At 35.2% G+C, this 27,367-nt stretch overlaps 2 protein-coding genes across 2 annotated transcripts in view; both read left to right on the top strand.

Moving 5' to 3' along the window:
- Nucleotides 1–2,174: 2,174 nt before the first annotated feature.
- On the top strand, nt 2,175–4,556 carry LOC131986805 (beta-crystallin A1-like). The gene is made up of 5 exons (XM_059351934.1): nt 2,175–2,231; nt 2,354–2,472; nt 2,830–2,971; nt 3,074–3,216; nt 3,640–4,556. Exons 1-5 carry the CDS (start codon nt 2,193–2,195, stop codon nt 3,785–3,787), a joined length of 591 nt encoding a protein of 196 aa, XP_059207917.1. The 5' UTR covers nt 2,175–2,192; the 3' UTR covers nt 3,788–4,556.
- Nucleotides 4,557–5,868: 1,312 nt separating this feature from the next.
- LOC131986293 (Golgi SNAP receptor complex member 1-like) overlaps nt 5,869–27,367 on the top strand; it is a 36,778-nt gene continuing 15,279 nt past the window's right edge. The window contains exons 1-6 of the mRNA XM_059351176.1: nt 5,869–5,933; nt 7,723–7,834; nt 9,908–9,983; nt 10,308–10,415; nt 10,501–10,592; nt 15,057–15,131. Coding sequence (XP_059207159.1) covers nt 5,891–5,933; nt 7,723–7,834; nt 9,908–9,983; nt 10,308–10,415; nt 10,501–10,592; nt 15,057–15,131 — 506 coding nt within the window. The 5' untranslated portion in view covers nt 5,869–5,890. The remainder of the gene's footprint in view (nt 5,934–7,722; nt 7,835–9,907; nt 9,984–10,307; nt 10,416–10,500; nt 10,593–15,056; nt 15,132–27,367) is intronic.

Raw genomic sequence — 27,367 nt, 5'->3', positions numbered from 1 at the left:
GGAAAACTGAGACTCTTGTGGATTCAATGAATCCAGTTTTCTTCACGTGTGATGATGTTAGTGAGTGAAACTTGAGCTCAGTGTATAAAATGATCTGCTGAGACCACTAGGATAATCACAGCCTCATGAAACTTTACGGAAAGAAAATACAAATCTACTAAATATCAAAAGTCCCTAGTCAATTGTTTAAAAGGGTAAATTTAACACCAAATCTGTGTAACAAATTATATTTGCCCAAAAATTGCTGCAACATCTTATGAGACATAACTGAGCATGAGAATGGACTTCATATACTTGTATCATAATGTTCTAAAGACTGATACGCTTAAACATCTTTATTAATGAATACCTCTCTCCCTCCCCATCATGCATTGCTGCATTTTTTTGTTGTTGCTACAATTCTACAATGTCATTAAGCAGATATGCTTTTTATCCAAAGCGACGTACATTCAAAAGTTAATACAACACAAGCAAAGATGAAGAAAAGAAACAAGACAAGAGTCGGTGCCATGGGTTAAGTTTGAGTCCATTAGTTCGTTTTATTTATTTTGTCCTAATTCAAATCCGGTGTTAATGTGATTGATCCGGTTTTTACAGCCGTCATGAAACTCTGGAAATTAGATTACTGTTGAAAAGCATTTTCAAATGAGCGTGGAGACAAACAATTGATCCGGGTCTCAACAAACAAAATGATGACATCAGATAAACACGCTGCACATTTATTAATGAGCAGAAACTCAACCAAAATACTAGAGTACAATAAAAATCTAATAAAAACATTTCAATAGAAATAAACATTCAAGGGCCATAAGAATGTTAATTATATTAAACCAAGTTAAATAAAACCCAGATTAAAGAGTTAAGATAAAAAGACAAAACAAGAATAAATAATTACAATAAAATACAATAAAAGACTAGAATATAAAACTAGAGAAAATTTATTGAAAAGACAAAGATTAATCAAAAGGAGGGATAAAATTAAACTACAATAATGGATAATATTATATAAATTTTACTACATTAATACAATGAAATACAATAAACTCTGATGTGAAAATGTAATCTTTAATCTTTCAATTTAAAATGATTAGTTGTCTTTTATTGTAGTACATTTTTAATATTAGATATACATATAATACATATTTTTCAATTATTTTCTGTTATTTCTTTTTTAATGTCGTCACTTTAAAATGATTTTTTATTGGAATTATATTTATTCATATTAATTATTTTATATTTATATATATATATTATAATTAATATTGTGAATAAGTTTGAATAATGCACATGTTTTCTAACATTAATACAAAGACAAAAAACGTACACACACGACATTTGAAAAAAAATCCTTTTCTTTAAAATAAATAATTAATTAGTTTTTAAAATATTTTTTGTTATTTGTTTTTAATGTCATTATTTTTTTTTATATTTATTTTAAGTATTGTGCTTTTTTTGTATAAATTATAATAATGTATTTCTACCTACATTATACAAAGACAAAACACACAAATGACATGTGATAAATGACAATATTCCTTTATAACTTGCTGTAAATGAAACATAAAGCTTGAAATAAAGTGTTTTAACTGCAGTTTCACTGTTGGATAAAAGACGAACACACACACCAACGTATAGATTCTCCACAGAGCGTATAGATGTGTGTGTCCTCTTTGTGTCGGCATGAATCACCGTGCGTCTGTGTGTGTTAACCCCTCTGTGGCTCACACAACAAAACAATGGAGTCCAAAGTAAAGTGCTGACACGAGTCCAGCCTCGCCTCGCCTCCCCCTCCTCCCCCCCGGGCCCCTGGCACCCGCCGGTGTATATATACCCCCACACACACCGACTCTGCAGACCATTCAGTGGAACCCTGCGACACACAGTTCACCAGTTTGGGTAGGTCAAGAAAAAAAAAATACCAGTTAAAAATACAGCACAGATGCACAACATCTAGACAGGAGCTCTAATGCAACATATCAGAAATTTATTTAAAACACATGCAGAGGAAATACTGTAGAACTGTGAGAAACATGGGAATAAACCTGCAGAAAAAGTTAAAATAACTCTTAGAGTTGCAGCTAGGATCATAAATAGAACATTATTTATTTTACAGGTTTGTTTTCTAGTGTTTTCCTTCATTCTCAGGCCTGACTGTGTGTTTCCCTGCAGGTACTACTGCAAAACAAGAGAAAATGGCTCAGACAAACCCCATGCCCATGGGCCCTTGGAAGGTAAGAATAATGCACATTGTATTACCTATCAAGATGCATGTAGGGAGCATTCTTCAAGTTTTTTCGAATGTGTTTTTTCTGTGCATTAGATTCACCTTTAATCATGTGTTTGTGTGCTGCAGATCACCGTGTACGATCAGGAGTACTTCCAGGGCAGGCGTATGGAGTTCACCGCCAGCTGCCAGAACATCATGGAGTGTGGGATGGAGAACATCCGCTCCCTGAAGGTCGAGTGTGGCGCGTACGTATACGTTTATCACTATTATATACGCTGGAACTTCCTCCCTACTCACATCCGCAATTCCGACTCCCTCCACGCCTTCAAAAACCAACTCAAAACCCACCTTTTCAAAATAGCTTACAAGACCTGAACTCGAATCTCTCATCTCTGTTTAGTTCTGTTTTCTTCTGCATTTTGTGTTTGTGTGTGTCTAATTCCTGTTATGTTAAGAGACTTTGAGTACCTTTTAAAAGCGCTATAAAAATTGAATTTATTCTTATTATTATTTATTATTTATATGCTAAAGCTGATGAGCTTTGAGATCCTATGCAGATTTGACTTTTTTTTCTTATTTTATTCTTGTGTCTTTTTTTGCAGCTGGGTGGGCTACGAGCACTCCAGCTTTGTCGGCCAGCAGTTTGTCCTGGAGAAGGGAGACTACCCTCGCTTCGAGGCCTACAGCGGGAGCAACTCCTACCGCATCGAGAGGATGATCTCCTTCAGGCCCATCTGCTGCGCTGTAAGCCTGAAACACACGACGCAGGAAATCCACTTTGATCTGAGCTTCATCTCCACTTCTGCTAAAGTTCAACTTGTCTTCTCCTGTTTTCTGTCTTTGCAGAACCACAAGGAGTCCCGTATGACCATCTTCGAGATGGAGAACATGACCGGCCGTCAGTTCGAGCTGTGTGATGACTACCCCTCTCTGCAGGCCATGGGCTGGATGAACAACGAGGTTGGATCCCTGCACATTCAGAGCGGAGCGTAAGTCCATCGTCTGCATCATGATTATTATCTTTTATTCATCTTTTATTTATTTAATTTTTTGTATTTTTTTTTCATTGGATTACATTTTTATTTGTATTATTATTTGTATTAATATTGAATATTCATGGTTTATTTTGTTTAAATAAGTTTGTTTGAATAAATATTTTCTAATTATTTTTCAATTTTATTTTTTAACTAAATTATTTTTTTTGAATTATTGTTATTATTATTTTATTATATTTTAAGTTCTGTTGTTTTCTGATATTTTTTCCAATTTGTTTTTTATTGAATTATTTATGTTTGTATTCATCATTATTATTTATATTAATTTATTTATATTTTTACGTTTTATGAAACCACTTTGCATCCTGGTTGAATTATGAATGTATTGAATAATCATGTTGTTGTTTATCTGTGCAGCTTCGTGTGCTACCAGTACCCCGGTTACCGTGGCTACCAGTACATCATGGAGTGCGACTGTCGCGGAGGAGAGTACAAGTGTTTCCGTGAGTTCGGCTCCCACTCCCAGACTCCCCAGATTCAGTCCATCAGGAGGATCCAGCACTGAGAAGGGAGCGCTTCCATCACACCTCCTTATCTCCCCCTCCTCCTCCTTCTCCTCCTCCTCCTCCTCCTCCTCCTCCTCCTCCTCCTCTCCTCCCTCCTGTACCTCCATCCTTCCTCCTCTCCCCCATTCTTCCATTTCCCGGCTCCGTCGGTCCGGCTAGTCAAAGCAGGATCCCGGGCCGGACTTCAGGTGCTTACTGGTGTCAGTTGTTCACAGCACTTTTGCTTTTTTTAAAGAAAACACCAAAAAAGAAAAGGAAAGATGTGAGAAAGACAGATAATAGGAATGACAGAATTGAGAGAAAAAGCTGATTCAGTGTGAAAGAGAGGCCTCATCAGCCGAGGGTGGCTGCAGAACGGTGAAAACACCTCAAACCTTTTTGCTCTTCTTCATCTCCACCATCGATGACATCATCATCTTCATCGTCACTGTCCTCTCCATCAGCACAATCGCCAGTCTCGCTGTCACTGTGATTTCCATGACTGCCTGTGTTCAAGACGATGAATAAAGAGAATGAGCAAAGAAACAGAGAGATTCACAAAACGAGTGACAAGTTCCTCAATCGCACCACGTCTCGTTTTTCTCTGCAGACGCTCAAACTATAATATCAACCTGCAAAACATGAAGTTATTAGCTAAATCTCATAGACACAAAGTCACTTTCAACACCACTGACCTCTCTTAGCGTTGACAGAGTCCACAGAACTTAATTTGAACTATACTTCCTTACAAAGTCTAACTGCAGTATCTACATTTTTGGTCAAAATTGAGTTATAACTAAATATGAACTCCTTGATGTCTGTTTTATCTTTTGACAAAGTTTTAAATTAAATTAAAAAGTATTGCCCAAAATTAGGATTTAATAATCATCACATGAACCTGTAAATTGAATCTCATGGACAAATAGTCACTTTAGCTGTCCAATGCACAGAACTTAATTTTAGTCATGGTCGAAGCAAAAATGTTTCCAAAGATAAAAATATTCCAGTCAGCCATAAAATAAAATTAAAATAAAAACACAGTAACATGGCATTTTAGTTAAAATCATGGATCTTTGATGCAACATTGGAATTTATTTCTGCAGAATATTTCTCTTGATTTTATCCATTTTACAGCAAGTTAAGTGAAAGAGACTTTAAAGGATTAAATACACATACAATCTGCACCTGTTCTGCATACTAAACCACATAAATAAAAATCTTAAATTAATAAATCAAAGTTTAAATCGAGAGTTTAAAAGTCAGAAACATTTCCCTAAAACTGGGACTGAAATTAACATACAAAACACAAATTTATCAGGTGAAGCTCGTGAACAAAAAGTCACTTTAAACACCACTGACCTCTCAGTGTCGTCCTCATCCACAAAACTTAATGTTTTGATTATAGTCCAAGCATAATTGTTTCCAGGCTGAATTTTAGGGGGTATGTGATTGTTTATGAGATATCTTCAATATATATAGTGCAGCCATTCAAATAAATAAATGAATGCAAATATTTCTGTAAAAATCAAAGTGCTTTGATGCACAACTGGAATAAACTGATACAGAATACCAAATATGTAAGATTAGATGATTTTATAAATTAGTTCAAAAGTCAAAAATATTTCTCTCTTCAATTGGGATTTCAGGCAAATAAAGAAAAGAAACAAACAAAATGATTTTTATTTTACTTTATTGACACATTGCATTACATTAACAACATACTCTGCAAAGAATACTTACAAAGAATACAATAACATTTAAATGAAAAATTGTCAAGTTAAAGACAATAGATAAATAAATAAACAGGAGTATTATATACAAATAATTATAGTATAAAACAGTCATATTCTAAAAATGATAAATATATAAAAACTATAAGAAAAAAAAATCTACAGGGTCATTAAATACAAATACTGGCAGTAAAATGTAATTAAACAATCATATTCTATTCATAAAGAATATATAAAATAAAAAAGTAAAGAAAAGGAGCATGGCTTCAAATTAAGGTTCATAAATAATAAACAATGAGAGTTATTGATAAATGCTGCCGAAAACCAGCAGATGTCGCTGTGGCGCATAATACGATTTGCGACAGTTGTGTCTTCCTGACGGCTAGTGGTGACATGTCAACAACAAACATGGCGACCAGCGGCAGCTACTGGGAAGGTAAATCATTTTCAAACAGCTCATTTAACACAACTGACCACATTTATATATTTTAATGTTCCTCTCTGATTCATTATAAAACTATTCAACTTTTTCCGTCAGACATCAGTTTGATAAAATGTGAAACTGTGGAGATATACAGATTTATTTAACCGGTGTCAGCTAACAGGTTAGCTCGTTTGAAGCTAATGTGCTAACTAGAAAAAGTTAGTTAAACGTTATTTATTAAAAACTGTATTTCTCTGTTAAATTTAGCTTTCTGTGGACTTGAATTGTACCCAAATGTGTTTTCGTTAGCGTCACTGTTTGACTTTAAATTAATGTTTGCGGGAAAAAGAAAATTAAAAGAATTTAAAAAGTAACAAAAAGCAACAAGTTTTAACTTTACAAACATGACGCTCTATCATCAGTGATAACAGTAAAAACAATCAGAATGTAAACATCTTTGTTTTGTTTTCTTTAACGTTTAAATCTTGGATGTTTTCATAGAAGTTTGCACCTATTGCCTTTTTTCATTTATTTTTACTATAAAATCGTTTGAAGACTATCAAGTTAGTTCAACGTTATTTGTTAACCCTCCTGTACTCTTGGAGTCCTTTTTGACCCCAAATAATTTTCAACATACGATTAATAAAGGTTAACTTTCATAGAATTGCTTGAAATTTTCAGCATATGTGCCCCTCTGCATCCTTTATAGACAATATCAATTTCAACTTTCTCCATACAGGCCTAATTTTGTATAGTTGACTAAAATTGACCAATAATAATGGAAAAAAATATGAAAAATATATATCAATGTGTTGGTCATGAGTTGCCTTAAAGGGTGAAAAAAAAGTTGGTAATAATTTTTTTCTACATGTCCTAAAACCAGTCTAATACCATGGGGTCCTTTTTGACCCCTGAGGAGCATGGGTGTTATACTTTTTTTAGGCGTACACAAGGGTTAAAAACTATATTTCTGTCCAAACTGAAGCTTTCTGTTGACTTCAATTGTACCAAAGTGTGTTTAACTTAACGCCCCTCTTTGACTTTTATAGCAATATTTGTTAAATTTGAAAAAGAAAACTATTTTCAACCCTTTTTTTAATCATACAGCTTGTTTCTTTTTTATACCAAATACCAAAAAAAAGAAGTAACACAAAAGGAGAACATTAAATGGCATACAGTTATATTACCAGAAGAGTTAATCTATCCCTAATCTACTTAATATATGAGCTATGTTATATTATATCTTTAAAATATGGAGCTTTTTGTGATATAAATAAATACATTTATATTATGATCATTTAATGCATTTTTCAGAAAATGTATCAATCCTTGGCCTACCAAGTATAAAAAAATACAGCAGTATATTTATCCTTTGGCACTTTGAGTTAAAAATAAAGTTTAAGATCTAATGTAAACATATCCCCAAAGTCGAGGTTAAAAATTCAACAAGTCCCTCAAAAGTGAATCTCCAGATAAGTGACATAAGTTAACAACTTTGTAAATCCTGAAGAATATTCTTTTGCCGGGATTGTGCACATATCACAACAACAAAAAAACATCAACAACCTACATACAGAAGGTGTATAATTTTACATGCATGCATAAGAGTAAAAACAGATAACAAAAAAAAAATGAATTGAGTATATTGTGCATGATATTGAAAGAGTAATAAGAAGTAATATTACATTTGATGTTAACAGGAATAATTGCACACAAATTGAAAGTGACATTTCACATGATGGGGGTCTTATGAAGGCCTGTCATGATAGCCGTTTTTTGTTTTCTCTGTTTCTTCACTCAGACCTGCGTAAACAGGCCCGACAGCTGGAGAATGAGCTGGACCTAAAGCTGGTCTCCTTCAGTAAACTCTGCACCAGCTACAGCAGCAGAGAGCAGCGAACCAGAGACAGCAGGTCAGCTGAACACCTCGTTTAACAATTAATATTCACAATCCCTCCCATAAGGGTGATTCTCATGAACATGGTACTGCTCATAGCAAAAATCAGCATTGAATACATATTTGACCCTTTATAACATATACAATCCAAAGTCACTGTTTAATATGAATTTATAATCTTTGTTTATGTATTTTCTGACATTTTAGAGACACTGTAAGCAACACAGTTCATTACCATAACACATTTTTAAATGGAAATTAAAAAAAACAACAAAAGGTTTTTGTTTTTGTTTTGTTTTTTCTTTGGCAAGAACTTAAATATGCTCAAGGGTAGCTGGTATCACCAAAATGTATTTTATTAAAATATACATATATTTTAAGGCAAACGATTCGAACATCTAACCATTTTTTCTCATCAATTTTCATTCAGACTTTGTTTATACATTGTTAAAAACCATTATGTTTTGATTATATTCTGTTAAATTATGCATTTTTTAACAAATGTATATTTATTTTTTATAAAGTTTATTCAATATTTATTGTGTATAAGTGTGGGGAAACCATGACATTTTTATCTGTACGCATTACAGTAATGAATGTGTGAATCAAAAATGTGTTCAAAAATATAGAAAATATTAATTTAGCAAAAAACAATGAATTGTGCCTCATTATGGCTATAGTTTTCATTCATATAAAAGTGAAATATATTTAGTTTGATAAAGTATGTCCTTATAATCTTCACAGACAGCTTAGACTGGCTTTACCCATAAACACATAGTTCTTTATTTACTGAATAACAGGTGACACAATAAGTGAGTTATATGATATTCAGTATTTTTATTAAAAAACTTTGAGCAGCAACAATTCCTCCTGACTCACAATTACTTTGGCTTCTCACTTACTAAATCTCACAGTGACATTCTAGCTTTTAAAATTAGACTTTGTGGCAGAAATCTCTGAAAACAAACAATATGCCAACCGCATTAATCAAATCTAAACAATCAGATGCAGGCTAAATACCCTCTTAGGCTAGCCTGGCTAACACCAGACTATTCTCAAATGAGGTCTAGTCTGGCAACGAGCAATGCATTTCTCCGTAGAGGAGGTGTGGTTTACGATCCTCCAGAGCCGTTTATTGGACGCTTAGAATGTCTATCAAAAGCGTCTGTAGGTAGCTCTTAGCCAATCAGATCAGTTATACCAGATGACGTAGTAGAGCAACAGAAATGGATGTTTGTTGTGTGTGTGTCTGTGAGAGAGTGTTGCTGCTGCTTTGCTTCTCCAGTTCTCGCTTTCTGCAAGATTATTTATTTTCACGCTTTATTCCCCCTCATGTCATTCAGCCACACACATCCACTGATTTTATGGGCAATAAACAAGCTGCTGCGGGCCTCTCGGCGGCTCCGCTGTCCCCCGGCTCGTAGCAAGATCACCGCCGCTGCGGCGCTACCGGTGATCTCGCTACGAGCCAGGGGACAGCGGAGCCGCCGAGAGACCTTTCGCCTTTCAACTTTCGCTCTAAACTATTTAAAACACCATCTACAGCTAAAGAGAGTTTCGCGTCTGCTGCAGCCATGTTGGATCAGTAAGAAAACTACAAGCTTCCGTCTGCCGGGTAGTACGCGTCATCGTCTTGCCGTCCCTCCCCGTTCTGTGATTGGATCCCTAAAACAGGGCTAAGAAATCCCTCTGGTTTCCAGACCCTTTCGCAGTTCGAAATTAAATCGAGCGCGCAAGGCAGTCTGGGTATACCCAGGCTACTCTTAGGCAGCCCCAAGACACAAATATAAATATTTCAGATTTTCCAATTTTCTATCTAACATCCCACAAATAGGAAATTACAAAAACAACTCCAAAATCTCACAAAAAATAAAATTTTAGGAAATGGTAAATGGTAAAGAAAATTGAACCACCAAGCTTTATTCAGACGCACACTGATATATTATTTACACTTATATTATTTACACAATTTCCTGAGTAATCGTGTTATGAGTCTGTACACTTTTACCTGTGTTTTTTATAGTTTGAATGAAGTACGTTTTAGCTTGAACTTGAACTTTATCATGTTTCTCCTTCTTTCTTAAATCAGGTCTGAATCTGTCGGTTCGTCTCAGGACAACATGCTCGTAGCCATGACGACTGAGCTGGATCAGCTGTTGGCCAATGTGAGTCAGATATCATACTTATGCACTGTAGTATATGGTACGGTGTACAGCCAGTTAAAGGAGTCCAGGATCCTTTTCAGAAGCAGCTGTCGAAGCCTGAAGTGGATTAAAGTGATAGCGAAGGTTTTTTATTTTTATTTTAAAGGCTGTAGACAGTATTAGAATTGCAGTGAATGCTTGTAATAATAACTCATATTAACTTTAAAGTTTATTTTCCTTTAGTGTGATGGTCTTAACTGAAATCTAGTTATTTTAACATCACTGAACACCTGAAATCATTGTATTTATGGCTGTTTGTTTCAGTTTTATCTTCTTTTTTTTCAGCTTTCTTCAGTCAATGACAAGATGGCCGAATACACAAACACTCCGGGGGCTTCTTCACATAACGCAGCTCTGATGCACACCTTACAGAGACACAGAGACATCTTACAGGTATGTACAGTTACCACACAGCTCCACCTGTGACTCATTGTAAGTATTTTCCATATAAAGAACCTTTTTTTGGATTATCCCACAGGATTACACTCACGAGTTCCACAAAACTAAAAGCAACTTCCTCAGCCTGCGGGAGCGAGAGGACCTGCTGGGCTCCGTCCACAGAGACATCGAGTAAGCACCTTCACACTTATCTTTTGTTGAGAAATGCATTGAGGAAACCTTTCAAATTAAATGATCTGACTCCAACACAAAATCCTCTGCGCCGATCGTTTGATGGGGAATGATGAGCAGGAGACGTCTGAGTTCTCAGTTTAACTTCATTTTATTACAATACGTCAAGAAATGTGCAGTTTACAGAGTCTCTGGGTTCAAACTACACGTTCCTGACTACACAAAGGCCGATCAGATCATGAAGGCTGAACTTTCTGTCTAGGTCTAGCTCTTAGCTGAAAAGGCTGTCTACTTTCCATTGAACCCTTTTTATACCCTAACAGAGGTTTACTAAAAAATGTAGGTAGATCTCTCCAGAAGTCGCCTCCTCTCGATCCGCTGATTTGTCAGTTTATTCAATACGTGGACTCGTCATGTCACCAAGCAGAGAAGACAGTTATCTTTCTGCTCAGCACATCATGTCTGTGACCTGACCTGTTAACAAAACTTTCAAAACACAAACTCCTGCCTTGATATGACCTGCAGAGATAATATTGGAGACACAGATTTTGAAACAAAACAATAAAACATAAAATATATCTTTTTTTGTGATTATAGAATCCTACTCTAAGTAGGACATAGAAAGTTTAAGCAGATGGAGTAAATGTATTTAGTTTGGATGTATTTAGAGGAATCATAGTTTGAAAACAATATTAGCACATGATCATTGTATCAAAGCATCTTGCATGATTAATCTATAAATGCACAGAGAGAGGATACATACACAGTTAGTGAATTACGCACTCATAGATAGTGTAACAGATAATAACAGATTATTCTAACACTTTACGATTAAAGTTCTTGTATATTGTTTGCAAATGCAATGTAAATCTATGGGAGCTGAAATAAGTGACAGTGATAGAGCATTTTGTTAAAGAGTAGAATCCTTTGTTTTTAACTGGAAACAGCAGCTTAATCCTGCTTGCCAAATACACCTGACTCTTTTGACAAAAACAATAATTTTATTACACCTTTTATACAAAGTAAACAAAATAAAACTCACAAGGGGGTGAATTAAGGGTTTATTTTGATCAAATCAGAGTTGGTGATTGTTTGAACAGTAGAAAGACTAAACAAGGCGATTTTCTGAGTTTTATTTTGTTCCTGTTGACTTTGAAAGTGTTTTTTATAACGAGGTAAAATTACTGTTTTTGTCAATGGAGTCCGGTGTATTTGACAAAAGCGATACAGTTGCTGTTTCTGGTTGAACAAAAAGTTATTTTACTCTTTAACAAGTCGATCTCTGCAGGAATCCTTTACCTAATGTTGTTAGACAAACTTTGACGATCAAAGTTTCCCAAAATATTAAAAGATTCAATTTTTCAAGCAAGTTATTTGTTAATATGCCTTAAAACTGGGAATCTCTCTCTCTCTCTTTCCCCCCCTATCTCTCTCTCTCCCTCCCTCTCCCCCCCCTCTCTCTCTCTCCCTCCTTCTCCCTCTCTCTCCCTCCCTCCCTCCCTCCCCCCCCCTCTCACTCTCTCTCCCTCCTTCTCCCTCCCTCTCTCTCTCTCTCCCTCCTTCTCCCTCCCTCTCTCTCTCCCTCCTTCTCCTTCTCTCTCTCTCTCTCTCTCCCTCCCTCTCTCTCCACCCTCTCTCTCTCTCCCTCTCTCTCCCCCCCCTCTCTCTCCCTCTCTCTCCCTCCTTCTCCCTCCCTCTCTCTCTTTCTCTCCCTCTCCCCCCCCTCCTGACCTGTGGACTCCTGTAATGTTCTTCTCAGCCAGGAGGAGGCACAAATGTCCAGTATGTTGTTTCTGAACTCCCCACCCCTTAATAATCTCTCTTCCTTCTATCATGTTTCAACATCTAATAAGAGCCACCTCCTTTTATTAGCTGATCTCCCTCTCTCTTTGTCTATATCTTTCTTTCTTTCTTTCTTTCTTTCTTTCTTTCTTTCTTTCTTTCTTTCTTCCTTCCTTCTCTGGGGATATCTTTCCTAAGTGCCTTGTACAGTAAATCAAACCGCAAGGCTTCCATTGAGCCCAGGCTGAGAGAGAGTGGTTACATCTGGACTCAGTGATCCAGAGAAATGCTTCATCAGGGAGGAGCAGAGCGAGAGCGAGACAGAGAGACAGAGAGGAAGACGGGGAGACGTTCTATTCTCCCGATGTTGACTGATCACAGAAACAATGAGAGTGAATTTTAATTATTCTTGTAGAGGAGAGAGGAAAGGAGGAGCAGTGGAGGGAGGGTGCAGCAGAAGAGATAATGGATGATGAATTGATGATCAGTCCAAACGGGGAGAGGATGGTGTAAATAAGAGATGCAGGACGGAGTGGTGGGTTAAGCAGAGCTAATCACTTAAAAGCTTTAACGCAGGAAGTACATAATCAGCATCCAGGCAGCAGTTAATAGGAGGGAGAGAAACACAGAGCACAAACTTCTTCTCTTACATAATTATAAAGCTGCATAAAGTGTTGATGTATGTTTTCATTAATCTCTAGCAGACAGAGCCAGGTCTCATCTGGGATTTATAAAAAAAATATTCACAGGTCCATCTTAATTTAACAGGCCACATTCATTTTTTCATTCATGCTCAGTTAAGAAAAAGAAAGAAGAAAAACAATTAGATAAATAAATTAAAATAAATAACATGTCCATACTCCCCTCTGGCTTTACTCTCCTGTCTTCTTTACTCTGTGCCCTGTCAGTTCTTTATATACTCCTGAGTTTAGACCAAACTGATGAATCATAAATATTCTGTACATTATATGTATGTTTATACATGATCAGTACTTTGAGCCTTGCCCAGGAGAGGAAGGAAGCCAATGAATAACTAGAAATATAAATTATTAAGTAAGAATAAATAAAAATGCAACTCAGCAGCATCCCTCATAGATTAAGTAAACATAATGTATGTATTACAAAATAGAAGAAAACAAAACAACCAAAATTATAATAATCTTTAGAACATAAATGACGCATATCCCCCATCTGCCCTGGGTCATTCATATTTTAAAAAATAAAGTTTTTTTTTTTTTTTTTTTTTTTTTAAGGTCTGCAAAATGCTTTTGTTAATGTGGACTCGGCTGAGATGTTTTTTTACATTAAGAAAAAAATGTGATCAGAAACATTTCGTGTTATTCCACTCACCTCCAACCTGCCAGTTCACATCATGGAAATATACAATCAGTTTGTTTTTTTTGATAATTTAATAAATTACGTTTATAATTTTCAGGGACAAATAATTACATCTAGAATATGAACAAAACAGTTTTGTCAAAATATAAAATGTACAGTCTATGTGTGCAACAGGATCCAAGTTACAAAAATCTGAGCATTTCATCAGATTAATGTCAACGATGGAGGAAACAAAAGACAGCGCTCAGACAAACATGTTGGAGTACATTGCTCTGTGTGACATCTTGCAAACTTTCAAGTCAAGGCAATATATAGCACCAAATCACAATCCATGTTCTTCAGGCATTCAGGGCTGTGAGATTTGTCCCGTTTGTCCTAGTGGAGCTGCCGTACCTTGCTGTCTAATCAGCGAAGTCGCTCAACCAATCATATTCGGTACAATGGTGATTGGCATGCCCGCCCAGGCCCGCCCCCTTACTGACAAAAAACAGCCACTAAAAAAAAACCAAAACACTCTCGCGAGCAGACTCTGTGCGTGCGCGAGCAGGTGAAAGTGTCGCGAGCGAGCAGAGGAGAGCGGACCCACGCGCGTGCAAAACATGCTTTTCTCCTCGCAGGTTACAATATTGCTCTAGGGAGCAGAGATGCAGGATACAAAATAGCTTGCGAGTTATTTGAAAGCGCTCGATAAAACAATATGCGCGCACGGATGTTTGATTTGCGCACTCGCGCGGGTCTCATTGCGCGTGCGCGATTTATTTCAGTTTTCTAATCCCCTCTGGCACTCCTTTTTATGCAGGACCAACTGACTTGTATACGGTGAAAAATATTCATTTTACAACCCAAACAGTCTCAAAAAAGTAATTACACTGTAACATATTTCTAACCTAGCATCCCCTCGGTTCATTTTTGATTTCCAAGAGTTCACCAGAGAGTGTCTCTTATAGACCTCAAACTGAGTGACACAGGCAGGTTGGGGCGGTGCTTGTTTCCACTTTCAAGCAGGAAAAACATGGCACTATAATATATCCTGAAACCAGGCGAAACTGCTGATCATGTTGTATTTGCTCTGGCAGGAGTCAGGTCACTCTTTCCTCTCCTCACATTGTGCTGTATTTCTTTTCTTTCATCTCTGTCTCCCTGTCCTGTCCACCTCTGTCATATTGTATGTGTGTTTTAAGTATATGTTTGGACGGGTTGATGGCTAATCTCGTTGTGCTAGTACTTGTTACTCTGTGCGATGACAATAAAGGCTTTTGATTCTCCCATTCAGATAGATTTTCAGAGTGTGTGTATAGTCTTCATCATTTTTAATTTTGCTCCTCTCTTCTTGTTTTCACACAGATCCTACAAAAGCAGCACAGGAGTGAATAACAGAAGGACAGAGCTCTTCCTGAAGGAACATGAACATCTCAGAAAGTAAGATTTTTTTCAGTTACTGTCCTACAGTTGGTTTACCAGTGAAGTAGGAGACATCTTGTGTCCAGCAGGACAGTTTTAGACATAATTATCATAATCATAAATGCTGGCATTTTTAATGAGATAGAAGCAGTAGAGGTTATTTTAAAGTTTTAAATGGAAATCACCTTTTTTTTCTTTTTAAACATAAGAAACACATTCAAGTAGGCTTTTTGCATATATCCAACCCGCTCTCAATATCACAACTTTACACTTTCAATTTTCGTGCAATGCATACGCCAAAATCCAGTTCTGCTGCATGTGATTCACAGTTTTTCTAAAAGCAGTGACCCTACCGGCTGCAGGACATCGTAAGTTCACTGTTGTAAAAAAAAAAAAAAAGAACAGCTGCAGTTCGGTTGAATTTGTGCTCCAAAATCACTTCTCTAAGGTTAGGGCCAAACAGTTCTTGTTAGGCGTTCTAAAAGAGAGTTTAAACAGTAAATAGATGATGTCAATTTTGAAAGTGAAGTAGTTAGGAGGACAACGTGACTACTGGAAGTGACATAGTTCAGTAAAAACCTGATGCAGGAAGTTAAGTGATGTTTGAATCACATGCTGCACTTTTGTTTTCATAAAAAGTAAAGCTTTTTGGTAATTTTATATCTTTTTTTGGTTGATTTCTGTCTTCTGTTTATCTTTAATTAACTTTTTTAGTCATTTTCTGACTTTTTTTCACATTTTTACATCTCCTGTTTGCCCCATCCCCCTCCCCTCCCACACTAACTGGCACTTTGGTGCTTTAAACTTTCATTCACAAAAAATACTTCTTTACTACATATTAATGCATTCTCCTATTTGAGTGTTTGAAGTCGGAGTTTGATGTTTATGCACTTTGATTTAATGTCAATCCAAAAGAAGAGTGTGTCATGTACACGACTCTATTTGAACAGGTTAAACACAGTTCCAGTAGCTTTGTAGCTTTAGTTTGATATTCTATTTTATTTTATCGTTTGGTTTCTGAGTCTGTTATGACATTGGCCTTATTGAGAACGATGTCATTGTGCTTGCAAGTTCTTAGAAAGCCCATAATCTATTAATTAATATAATGAAATGTTTAACCATGTTCCAAAACCAGGAAGTTGAGGAAGTTGTTGGTTAGCTGTCATGTGGTGCGACTATGTGCTCTTGTGTGTGTGGTCGTCATGTGTTCATGCACACATGCATGTCAGCGGCTCACTGGACGTGTTTTTAAATCACGTTACCTTGTGCCTGATAAATGACTGCTCAAGAACTTTCTCATAAGTGCACTCAATAAGAGGAAGGTGGACAAATACAGAACATAAAAGAGCAGAAATGAAACAAGATGAAGTGAAAAAAAAATGTTTCAAAGCAGAAGACTGAATCAAAGCAGCGTGTTCTCAGCGTTTTGTGAAACAGATTAAACTGTTGGAGCATCAAAATAAAAAGAGAATAGGGATGTCCGATCAGGTTCTTTCTGTTTGATTTCTCTATTATTGGGTTTCTGCCGGTACAGAGCAAGGTTATGATAGTTAACGAAAACTAACGAAATAACACATACTACAATTGAAAAAACATTTTCGCTAACTGAAATAAAAATGAGAGTTTTTTTAAAAATGATAACTAACTGAAACTGTATTATGTGCTTACAAAACTAACAAAACAAACTAAAATTATAGTGAAAATGTCCTTCGTTTTCATCTTTGTCATCTTTTTTCATACGTAAACCTTTTTGGTTGATATGAAATCTATTTCATCTATCTGGTTTTATGACTTAATAAACTTATTGGGGCTGAGATGGATCAGACAAAGGAAATAAAGGAAACATTTATTGTGACTTTTAAAAAAAAAATCTGGCACCCAACAAATACCCCATTACAAAAAAACTAAAACTAATAAAAACTAAACTAAAACTAAGCATTTTCCAAAAAATAAAAATGAATTAAAACTAGTAAACCCACTTTAAAAACTCATTAATACTAACTGAATTTGAAAACAAATAATCACAACAAAATTAAAACTAAAACTAATGAAAAATCCAAAACTATTATAACCTTGGTACAGAGTCTGATTTACAGCTGAGGAAGTCTTCAGCTCATCTTGGGGAGCAGCAACAACAAAAAACTGATTTGCTGGTTAAAAAGCTTTTATTCTGTCCTGGCTCATCAAATATCAATAAAACCAACTGGTTTCTACCACTGAGGTTTTTATCAAGATGCCTTTGCAAAGGCATTGTAGGGTTTTTTAAAAATATCTTATTATTTGTTTAGCCATGACACAATAAAGGCTTCTTACTAAAGTTTAACTAAATAACTATATGTCATTTATGTTGTTTGGTTTAAAGATTTACTTTAAAATGTTAACTGGAATATTTATTATTATTAATATTTTATTTTGAAGGCAGGAAGTAATCTGTTCAGTTGTCGATGAACTACGTAAACGGGAGATTTTAGGTGCGAGGCTCTGTTTATCTGTTAAAAAAGCCCTCAGTTTCAATCAAGACAATCAGACATTTATCTCCAACACAGTTTATTGTGAGATAATAGAAAAAACACACAGAAGACAAATTTATAAAGAATGCTACAAAAACAATTTTTTTTTAAATTTTAGATAGATGTCCTTTATTGTTTGTTGGTCAACTTAACCGTACTTCCTGACAGAAGGAAACACTGTTGATGAATAATGTGTATATGCTTGTAAACAATAAAAGCACATCTACAAACACAAAACAATTACTTCAACACATCCAAACTAGAACTACTCCTCACATCAGTTGATGTTAATGTTGTTCCCGGCACTAAATCCTCCTGTGTTGAACCCGATCCCTGCGTTCATGGCGTTCCCGATATTAATCTCAACTCCTTTTCCTCCTGTCGAATTACAAAGACAAATAAAGGGTTTAAAATACAGTTATTAATAACAGATATTGTTGTACAACAGAAGTAATGGGATGAGAAGGAGGCTGACCCATGATGTTGCAGTTGTTTCCTGCACCGATGCCTCCTGCGTTCCCTTCAACCGTCATGTTGTCGATGTTCCCAATACCGATTTTAACTCCTTCTCCTCCTGATGAAATACAAGCAATAATCAATAAAACTGAACATTTTGCTGGCTTATCGGGAAGTTAGTGAAACAACGCTCCAAAGTTAGGCAGAATTTTAGTGAAGAAAAAAGATATTTGAATCAAAAGGTGTTCTGTGTGTACCCACAAGTCTACTATTAACATACATGTCCACTTTATGCTGATCCTATGCTTTTTTGTGGAGCAGCAACCATGCAGTTTTTCTCTGCAGTAAAATGTGTTATTTTTTTCTAGTATGTGAACATTTGTTCCTCCTGGGGTCCCTCAACAGTCTGTGAGCTGCATAAACTGGGTCTGACTGGAAAGTTGAGACTCTTGTGGATTCAATGAGCCCAGTTTTCTTCATGTGTGATGATGTTAGTGAGTGAAACTTGAGCTCAGTGTATAAAATGAGCTGCTGAGACCTCTAGGATAATCACAGCCTCATGAAACTTTACAACCACAAACTAGAGACCTAGAGCAGTCAGAAGATGGATGGTTTTCCACACTATACTGACAATATTAAGGTTGTTTCTCAGCAGGCAACACAACATAAGTTTCAACCGTTGTGCAGTCATGATTTTATCATTTAAGATGCATCTCTAAGATCAGGTCATTTCTTTCATGGCCTGATCTTGAGAAGGTCATCCATGCTTTTATTTAATCAAGGCTAGACTATTGCAACTCTCTATACTCTGGACTAAGTAAAAAAAAACATATCTCGTCTTCAGCTTGTGCAGAATGCAGCTGCGAGACTTTTAACCAACACCAAAAGATCTGAGAACCTGGTCTCACAGGAATCTGTGAAATAGCCACAGATTCGCTTAACTCAAAATCCGTGGAATAGCCACTGAATCACTCAAATTTCCCTGAAACTTACATGGATTTCGCTACAATGCAAGTTAATAATCCCGTGGCTATTCCATGGATATTTTTTCCTATTGGTTTGTTCCAAGTCACGTGACTTTTAAGGTCCCAGCGGTCAGAACAAAAAACATGGCGGACAGTTCTCTCATTTTTAGTGAAAAAATCAATATTTTGACTTCTGCATAAAAATTGATTTTGATCACATTCCTAGCGAGAAATATATGATTTTCTAAATATTCACTCAGTGAATGTACATAATCACTTTGTATGTTGGAATAGCCACGGGATATGACTGTCATTAACTTGCATTGTAACGTAATCCGTGTCAGTTTCACGGAAATTTGAGTGATTCCGTGGCTATTCCACGGATTTTGAGTTAAGCGAATCTGTGGCTATTTCACGGATTCCTGTGAGACCATGTTGGATCTGAACATATTAGCCCTGTTTTAGCCTCTCTTCACTGGTTACCAGTTGATTTTAAGATTTTACTGATTACTTTTAAAGCACTTCATGGCTCAGCACCCCCCTATTTATGTGAGCTGTTGCTGCCATATGAGCCAGAGCATTTTTATGTGTGTGCTTATTTCTGTCTTTTATGCTTGTTTTACTTGCTGTTCAGCACTTTATAACGTTTTGTTTTGAAAAGTGCTCTATAAATATAGTTTATTATTACATTATTAGTAGTATTGTAAGTGCTCGCCATACAACCACTGACAAATACGGACCGTGTTCATGCACACATGCATGTCAGCGGCTCACTGGACGTGTTTTTAAATCACATTAACTTGTGGCTGATAAATGACTTCTCAAGAACTTTCTCATAAGTGCACTCAATAAGAGGAAGGTGGACAAATACAGAACATAAAAGAGCAGAAATGAAACAAGATGAAGTGAAAAAAAAATGTTTCAAAGCAGAAGACTGAATCAAAGCAGCGTGTTCTCAGTGTTTTGTGAAACAGATAAAACTGTTGGAGCATCAAAATAAAAAAGAGAATAGGGATGTCCGATCAGGTTCTTTCTGTTTGATTTCTCTATTATTGGGTTTCTGCCAGTACAGAGTCTGATTTACAGCTGGGTTAGTCTTCAGCTCATTTTGGGGAGCAGCAACAACAAAAAACTGATTTGCTGGTTAAAAAGCTTTTATTCTGTCCTGGCTCATCAAATAACAATAAAACCAACTGGTTTCTACCACTGAGGTGTTTATCAGGATGCCTTTGCAAAGGCATTGTAGGGTTTAAAAAAAAAAAAAGGATTATTATTTGTCTAGCCATGACACAATAAAGGCTTCTTACTCAAATCAGTTATTTTTTGTTCCTGATCCACACTGTTGTGAATTGTTTAGTTTGAACTCAAGTTTAACTAAATAAATCAGTCATGTGTAAAAAAAAAAAAAAAAATGGTTTAAAAGGACTTGCTCAAACATGTTATTTACATGGACCATGTTTTATCCATTCTTGAGTAAAAATGGTTACATTTTGCTCCCAGTCTCTGTAAAAAAAAAAAAAAAAAAAAAATGCATAAATTGCCGCATGAAGAAAATATGCATGGGAATGGCCTTCATGTCATAATGTTCTAGGAGAACTGACCCATGATGTTGCAGTTGTTTCCTGCACCGATGCCTCCTGTGTTTGATCCAGCTGCAAAATTACTGATGTTGCCGATATCTACTTTGACTCCTTTTCCTCCTGTTAAGAAATCATGAATCAATTTATATGTTGATTATTTCCCAGATCAGACATAGTGTGTTTTCGATTAATCAGTTAATCAAACAATTTGTTTATTAAGTCAAGTCAGCCCTAATCTTTTGTTATAGCTCAGTGTGCAGATTCTAATCGTATTAGTTCCTATTAACTTCCTAACAGTACGAGTTGCTCACCGCTCACGTTGCAGGTGTTCTTTGCACCGATGTCTCCTGCATTTTCTCCAGCTGTCATGTTACTGATGTTGCCTATATTCACTCCTTTTCCTCCTGTTTAAACACAAAATATATCTAAACAAATACAATCTCAACATCTCTAATCTTTGAGTTATAAATCCTAATCACTGATTCATCTTCCAGTGATATGAGACACAAACTCACCACTCGCATCACTTCTGTTCCCTGAAGCAACAGTTGCAGAGTTGCTTCCTGTTCCTCCTTCTAAAAAACACAGAAAAAGACCAAGAAATCAGAAATGAGTCCCCTTATCATAGTTGCTGCCATTAAAGTCACCTTAAAAAGAAGCTGTATCAGTATAAGTGTACGCTATATTTATAGTGTGTAGAGTATTATCACTAAATTGGTAATCTTAGCCACCATGGTTACCCACTGTGAAAAACTACTTTACTACCACGTTATTCCAGCTCTTTAGCATCTTATAATTACATTAGCTGCTATTAATAACATATATATATGTATATGGATATATCCTTCGAGACAAATATTCAACTGAAAACTGAACAAAGACAAAATGTTTAACCTCTTAAAGAACATTTTGTTTTGTTTTTGTTTATTTGATCTGATGAAGCTTATTGTTAATAAGAAGAAGTGACCTTTCAAATAATGCCTCAAACATGAATTCTGTTATAAGCTTTGGTTCAAACATTTTTCTGCTCTAATCCGAACCCTAAACTTTCCCTGGCAGGTTAATGTTCAAACTGTTAAACTTTTGTGTGTGTAAATATAAACTCTGAATTCTGAATTTGATGTGTTTGGAATCAAGGTATATCCAATCTAACTGCTGGTGGTCAGGTTGCTTTGTGGGTAATGTAGGAGCCAGGCAATGTCAACGAAGACGAGTTTTAGGGATAAGAAAACACAAAGGGCTACATTTTCGGCATTTTAGCTTTCTTCACTTTGTAATTTATAAATTATACCGGATGTTCAAACTGAAAATGGTTTCAGGGTAGTGAAATGCACAACACATTAGTGAGAAAACTGCACAAGAGTCTGGGCCACTTGTAATTATTGTTTGTTAAAAGTACGAAGAAAGTGGTGAATCAGCAACATTTGTTGAGAGATCGAACAAATCTGACCCAATATCTCCACACATGCTGCGTCCACTTTCATACTTGGATCCAACAATAGTCCTGCTTCCATCAACTAATTTCTCTGCACATTGTGAAGATTCTCATAAGGAAAACATGATGGAAAGACCAAAATGTGCTAAAACTTTCGAAAATCCGCATACATTTTTTTATGCTTGCTTGTGGTCTTTTTCGTAAACTAGTTAATGTTCTGAACAGGAGAAACTTTTTGAGACTTCTCTCCATTTCTCTCTTTTTGTTGTTTTCTTTCTTCTTCTTCTCCTGTTAACAGACAGATTAGCCTACAGCAATACATTGCATTACACTGCCATCTGCTGACCAAAGTACGTACTGCAGCTTTGTTTATTCGCTCTGAACCAGCTGATGGAAACTCACTAATTCATATTTCAAAATTTCACTTCAAAATTCTCTTTTACTTAAATGGAAACACGGTTTCTGTCAAGGAAGATGAATTTATGGAACAAAAGAAGACGATGGGGCTTCTTGCAATAACATTTTCAGATCTTACTTTATAAACGAAACTAGTGGTCAACCGATACGTTTTTTTTTAAGGCCGATACCGATTATTTTGACATCAGTCTTAACCGATCCCTGATATGTGCTGCTGATTATTTTGGGCCGATTCTTAAAGCCGATATTACCTTTTCTCCTTCCATTTACATGACAAAACTGACACTCGCCAATGATAACAAATGTTACACAAGTCTCAATTTAAACCAAAAAAGAAACATTTATTACCAAAACAAACAAAACATATTAACAGTTGGATAGCAAACAATGTGTATGTTGTTCTAGACAGGTGAACACACGCATGTATCGGCCGATGACGATACAAGTAAAAAACGCAAATATTGGCCCGAAATATCGGCCGGCTGATATATCGGTCGACCTCTACACAAAACTCTAAATTGTTCGAGGTCATTAAAAGAGAAAATTCTCTAAAGAAGGACCACTTGATAACGAATCTGTTTGTAGGAGTACTTATTGCATGACACCAATATCTCTATTGATACAGGGTTTTTTTATAAACTTGGCTCCAACAATGTTCTAGAAATGTAATGTTACATCAGTAGAGTTTGACAATATAAGACAGTGAACTCACCACGTCCACTGTCCTTAGAGCTGCCTCCACCTCCTGTGCTGCCAGTTTCTGACTGAGATCCTATTCCCCCTTTTTTAAATGCAAAGAATAAGAACAATATGAAAAACTATAGTTACATAATCATACTTTTCCTCTTGTGTAGAGCATAGAGATATGAAAGCATGTGTCTACTTTCTGCAGCTAAACTGATATTTATCACATGTGCAGAAACTCACCGCTGATATTGACGAGATTATCAGAGCCGATCTTCCCTGTGTTGCTCCCAGCAACAATGTCTCTGGTGTTTGCGATGCTGTGAGCCATTATTCCTGCTGAGATCTGCACAGAAATAAAAAGTTACACAATATTAATCAGCATTCACAGTAGGGCTGGGCGATATACATTGATATAAAATATATTTCAATATATTTTTAAAAGAGATATGGAATTGGACCATATCGGATATATCAATTTAGTTTTTTTTAAATATTTCTTTATAAATAAATGCTGCCCTTTCTAGGGTTAAAAAAAACTTTAGTGAGTGTAAAACTGTTTCTCCCTATTCCCCCTCCTATCCCCCCACCAAATAAGTGTAATAAAAACATGTTGAAACTATAAACACAAGATGAAAATAAAGCAAAAATAGATACAAAACAAAAAATAAATAAATGAAATAAACAAGTAAATAAATAAAAATAAAGTAGTAGGGTTTGTTATATTTAGTTCTTTTGTAATCTTCGTTATTCTTTTGTCATATAAATATATTCAGTTCGGAAAAAGATTGGCCGATTTTATTTCATAGGCTATTTTTATTAAGATTTTTTTTATTTAAATGTGCTCTTTATGGAGCTTTGATTTAAAAAAATTTAAAATTTAAAAAAAAAAGTACTCCTGTTGTTATACAGTATTTATGTTCACTGAAATAAACAGTTTCAATAAAACATTTGCTCTCACATTGCGATAAAATATATCAGGATATATATTGTTTATCGATATTCAGCCTAAATATATCAGGATATGACTTTTGGTCCATATAGCCCAGCTCTAATTCACAGACAGAAAAAACTCATTTCCTTGGTCAGCTTCATGTCTGAGATGTAAACATTTGAAATAAATAATAATCAATGGGTTAATAAATGCACTTTAAAGACAAGCAGATATTATCTTACCTCTGGTTTCACAAGTTTGTGTCGTGCGTGTTGATATGAAGACTGAAAACTGCTCTGAGTGAGTGTGTGATGACTTTCTGGGATGAGAACTTCCTCACAGTTTGCAAATGTTTTTTTTTTTTTTTCTACAAAAAAAAAAAATTCCCACAGAGACTCAATGTTATCTTTTTCTGTCTATGCTGCATCGGCTGAGTTTAATTACTGTAAAACCAGAAGATTTATTCTTAGTCATTCTCAGAAATGTTTATAGACCTCTACAGTGGTGTAGTATTGTACTTTGGTACAATTTTGAGGTACTTGTACTTTACTTGAGTATTTCAATTTTATGTACCTTTTATACTTTACTACATTTTGACGCATATATTTTACTTTTTACTCCACTACATTTAGCTGCCAGCTTTAGTTACTTTTAAGGCTGAGATTTAACATAAGAAACGTGATTAATTTAAAGTGATTAGACTTAAACCACATAACAGCAAATTAAAAAGTTAAAATCAGCCCTGCTTATATAAACGCATCAATACAAATAATATATTAATATATTTAGGATATATAAAACAATCTGAGTAGGTCCATTCTGCATAATGAGTACTTTTACTTCTGATACTTTAAGTACATTTTCTGATACTTTTGGACTTTTACTTCAGTAAGTGTTGAATGCAGGACTTTTACTGTAGTGGAGTCATTTCACAGTGTGATATTAGTACTTTTACTGAAGTAACAGATCTGAATACTTTTTCCAACCCTGGACTTCTATTAATGTATTTTAAAAAATAATCAAATGACTTAAACTTGCTTTAACTGTATCATTATATAAAAAACCTTGATTCCAAACACATCAAATTCAGAATTCAGAGTTTATATTTACACACACAAAAGTTTAACAGTTTGAACATTAACCTGCCAGGGAAAGTTTAGGGTTCGGATTAGAGCAGAAAAATGTTTGAACCAAAGCTTATAACAGAATTCATGTTTGAGGCATCATTTGAAAGGTCACTTCTTCTTATTAACAATAAGCTTCATCAGTTCAAATAAACAAAAACAAAACAAAATGTTCTTTAAGAGGTTAAACATTTTGTCTTTGTTCAGTTTTCAGTTGAATATTTGTCTCGAAGGATTAACAAATTATCACATTATGTTGTATTTATGTTTTAGACGACGACACACAACGAATAATTGATCAGTTTCTCAGATAATTACATGCTGATTACAATTAATACATACATTTATTTCGTGGCCACTGAGGAAATGCAAATCTACAATATATTCTTATCAGTATTGATATTAATCAACCAGATTCATTTATTACTTTAAGAGGTAAAAAAAAAAAAAAAAATCCTACAGCTCTACAGTTTACAGTTATTCACTTTATGTTCTTCTCTTTCATTCATCTGCATAATGAAATGATATGTTTTGTTCTTTTTTAACCACAAATTAAACATGTAATGAATGGTGCCTTTCTGCACCAAAGTATTTTTAAAGTAGTTTTTCTTTACTTGAACTCAAACAATCTTAAACACACCTGAATGTTTATTGATTAAAAATGTAATTCTCAATCATTTAATTCTTAATAAATATTTTTTATGAACCTTCAAAATATCTCTTTATTGCGACACAACTCAGTCGTCGCTGCAGCAGCTGCTTTTTTTGTGCTTGATCACATTACAGTAAATAATATTAGATTAAATACTGGAATAATTATATTTATGATGATGTTTAAATGAAGAGACACTGAATATCTCAGAGTAAGGTCACTAAACATTGTAAATATTCAGCCAAAGACAGTTCATCAGGTCATGTACTTTATTTTCTTCTTCATTTCTCCTACATTCATGTGGTGAATGACATTTTCTTATTAAAAATCATGAATTTGACATTTAACAAATGGTGCATCATTTGTAGGAGAGTTGTCTGTTTTGAGGGCGAGTTCCTGAAAGAGAGAGAGAGAGAGAAGAGAGAGAAAAAATAAAATTTTACATGGAATTTGTATCTGCGTGTCAACAAATATTTATTAAATTTGTGAAAATTAAAGTGAACACAAAAGTTTGACATATGCACAATATATTAGTTGAATAATACGTCACTCAACAGACATATTATTAACTATTTTCATAATCAGTTAAACTTTACAGTCATTTTTCTGCAAAAGCTGCAAATCTGCTTTCCTCAGTTTTATATGATATTAAACTTAATAACTTTGTGTTTTGGAGTGATGGAACAAGGAATCACTTTGGAGTTTATGAAACCAGGATGGACGTTTCCTTTCACTATTTTCTGACTCTTTTTTTAAGATTAAGTAATAATTGAGGAAATAATCAACATATAAATGAATAATAAAAAATAATTGTTCTGTACATCTGACACTAATGAGGCAGGTAAATATCAAATATCACCTTCAGACTTTAAAATTAAACTTAAATTATACTGTGAAAGAGGGAAAGTAAACTAAAAAATTAAAAATAAACAATATATTTGTTCCTTAAGCTTATGTATTCAGTCATTATTCAATGGTATACTAAAAATCCATGTGAAAAAAATTACTTCTCACTGTTCTCAGGTCAAATATTTATATGCGATTAAAATGCGATTAATTTCGATTCATTTATTAGATTCATTTTTTTAATCGAGTCCCGGCCCTAATAAAAATACATCTGCAGGTAAATAATTAACTTCTTACCTCAGCCAATGTTGATGTTGTTCCCCGCCCCGATACTTCCGGAGTTCACTCCACGAACATCAACCTTAGACGTGTTGCCGACTTTGGCGCCTGCAGCAATGCCTCCTGCTCACACCAGAAGGAATAAAAGTTAAACACTGAAACTCAGATAAAGATTCTGATGATGATGTGAACGCGAGGAGAAGCTTGCCTTGTACTTTATAGCTGTTCTCGGATGCAATGTGACCTGTCTTTGTGTTCTTTCCTACGCTGACCCCCTCGGTGTTTCCCAGAGAAACATTCGCTCCAACGCCTCCTGTCAGAGCAGAAGAGGAAAGTTTAACAAAAGCTGACAGAGAAGAAATAATTCAGATG

Source organism: Centropristis striata, chromosome 15 (assembly GCF_030273125.1).
Source record: "Centropristis striata isolate RG_2023a ecotype Rhode Island chromosome 15, C.striata_1.0, whole genome shotgun sequence".
Lineage (NCBI taxonomy): Eukaryota > Metazoa > Chordata > Actinopteri > Perciformes > Serranidae > Centropristis > Centropristis striata.
The sequence above is the reverse complement of the archived record's forward strand: the minus strand, read 5'-3'. Positions and strand labels throughout refer to the sequence as shown.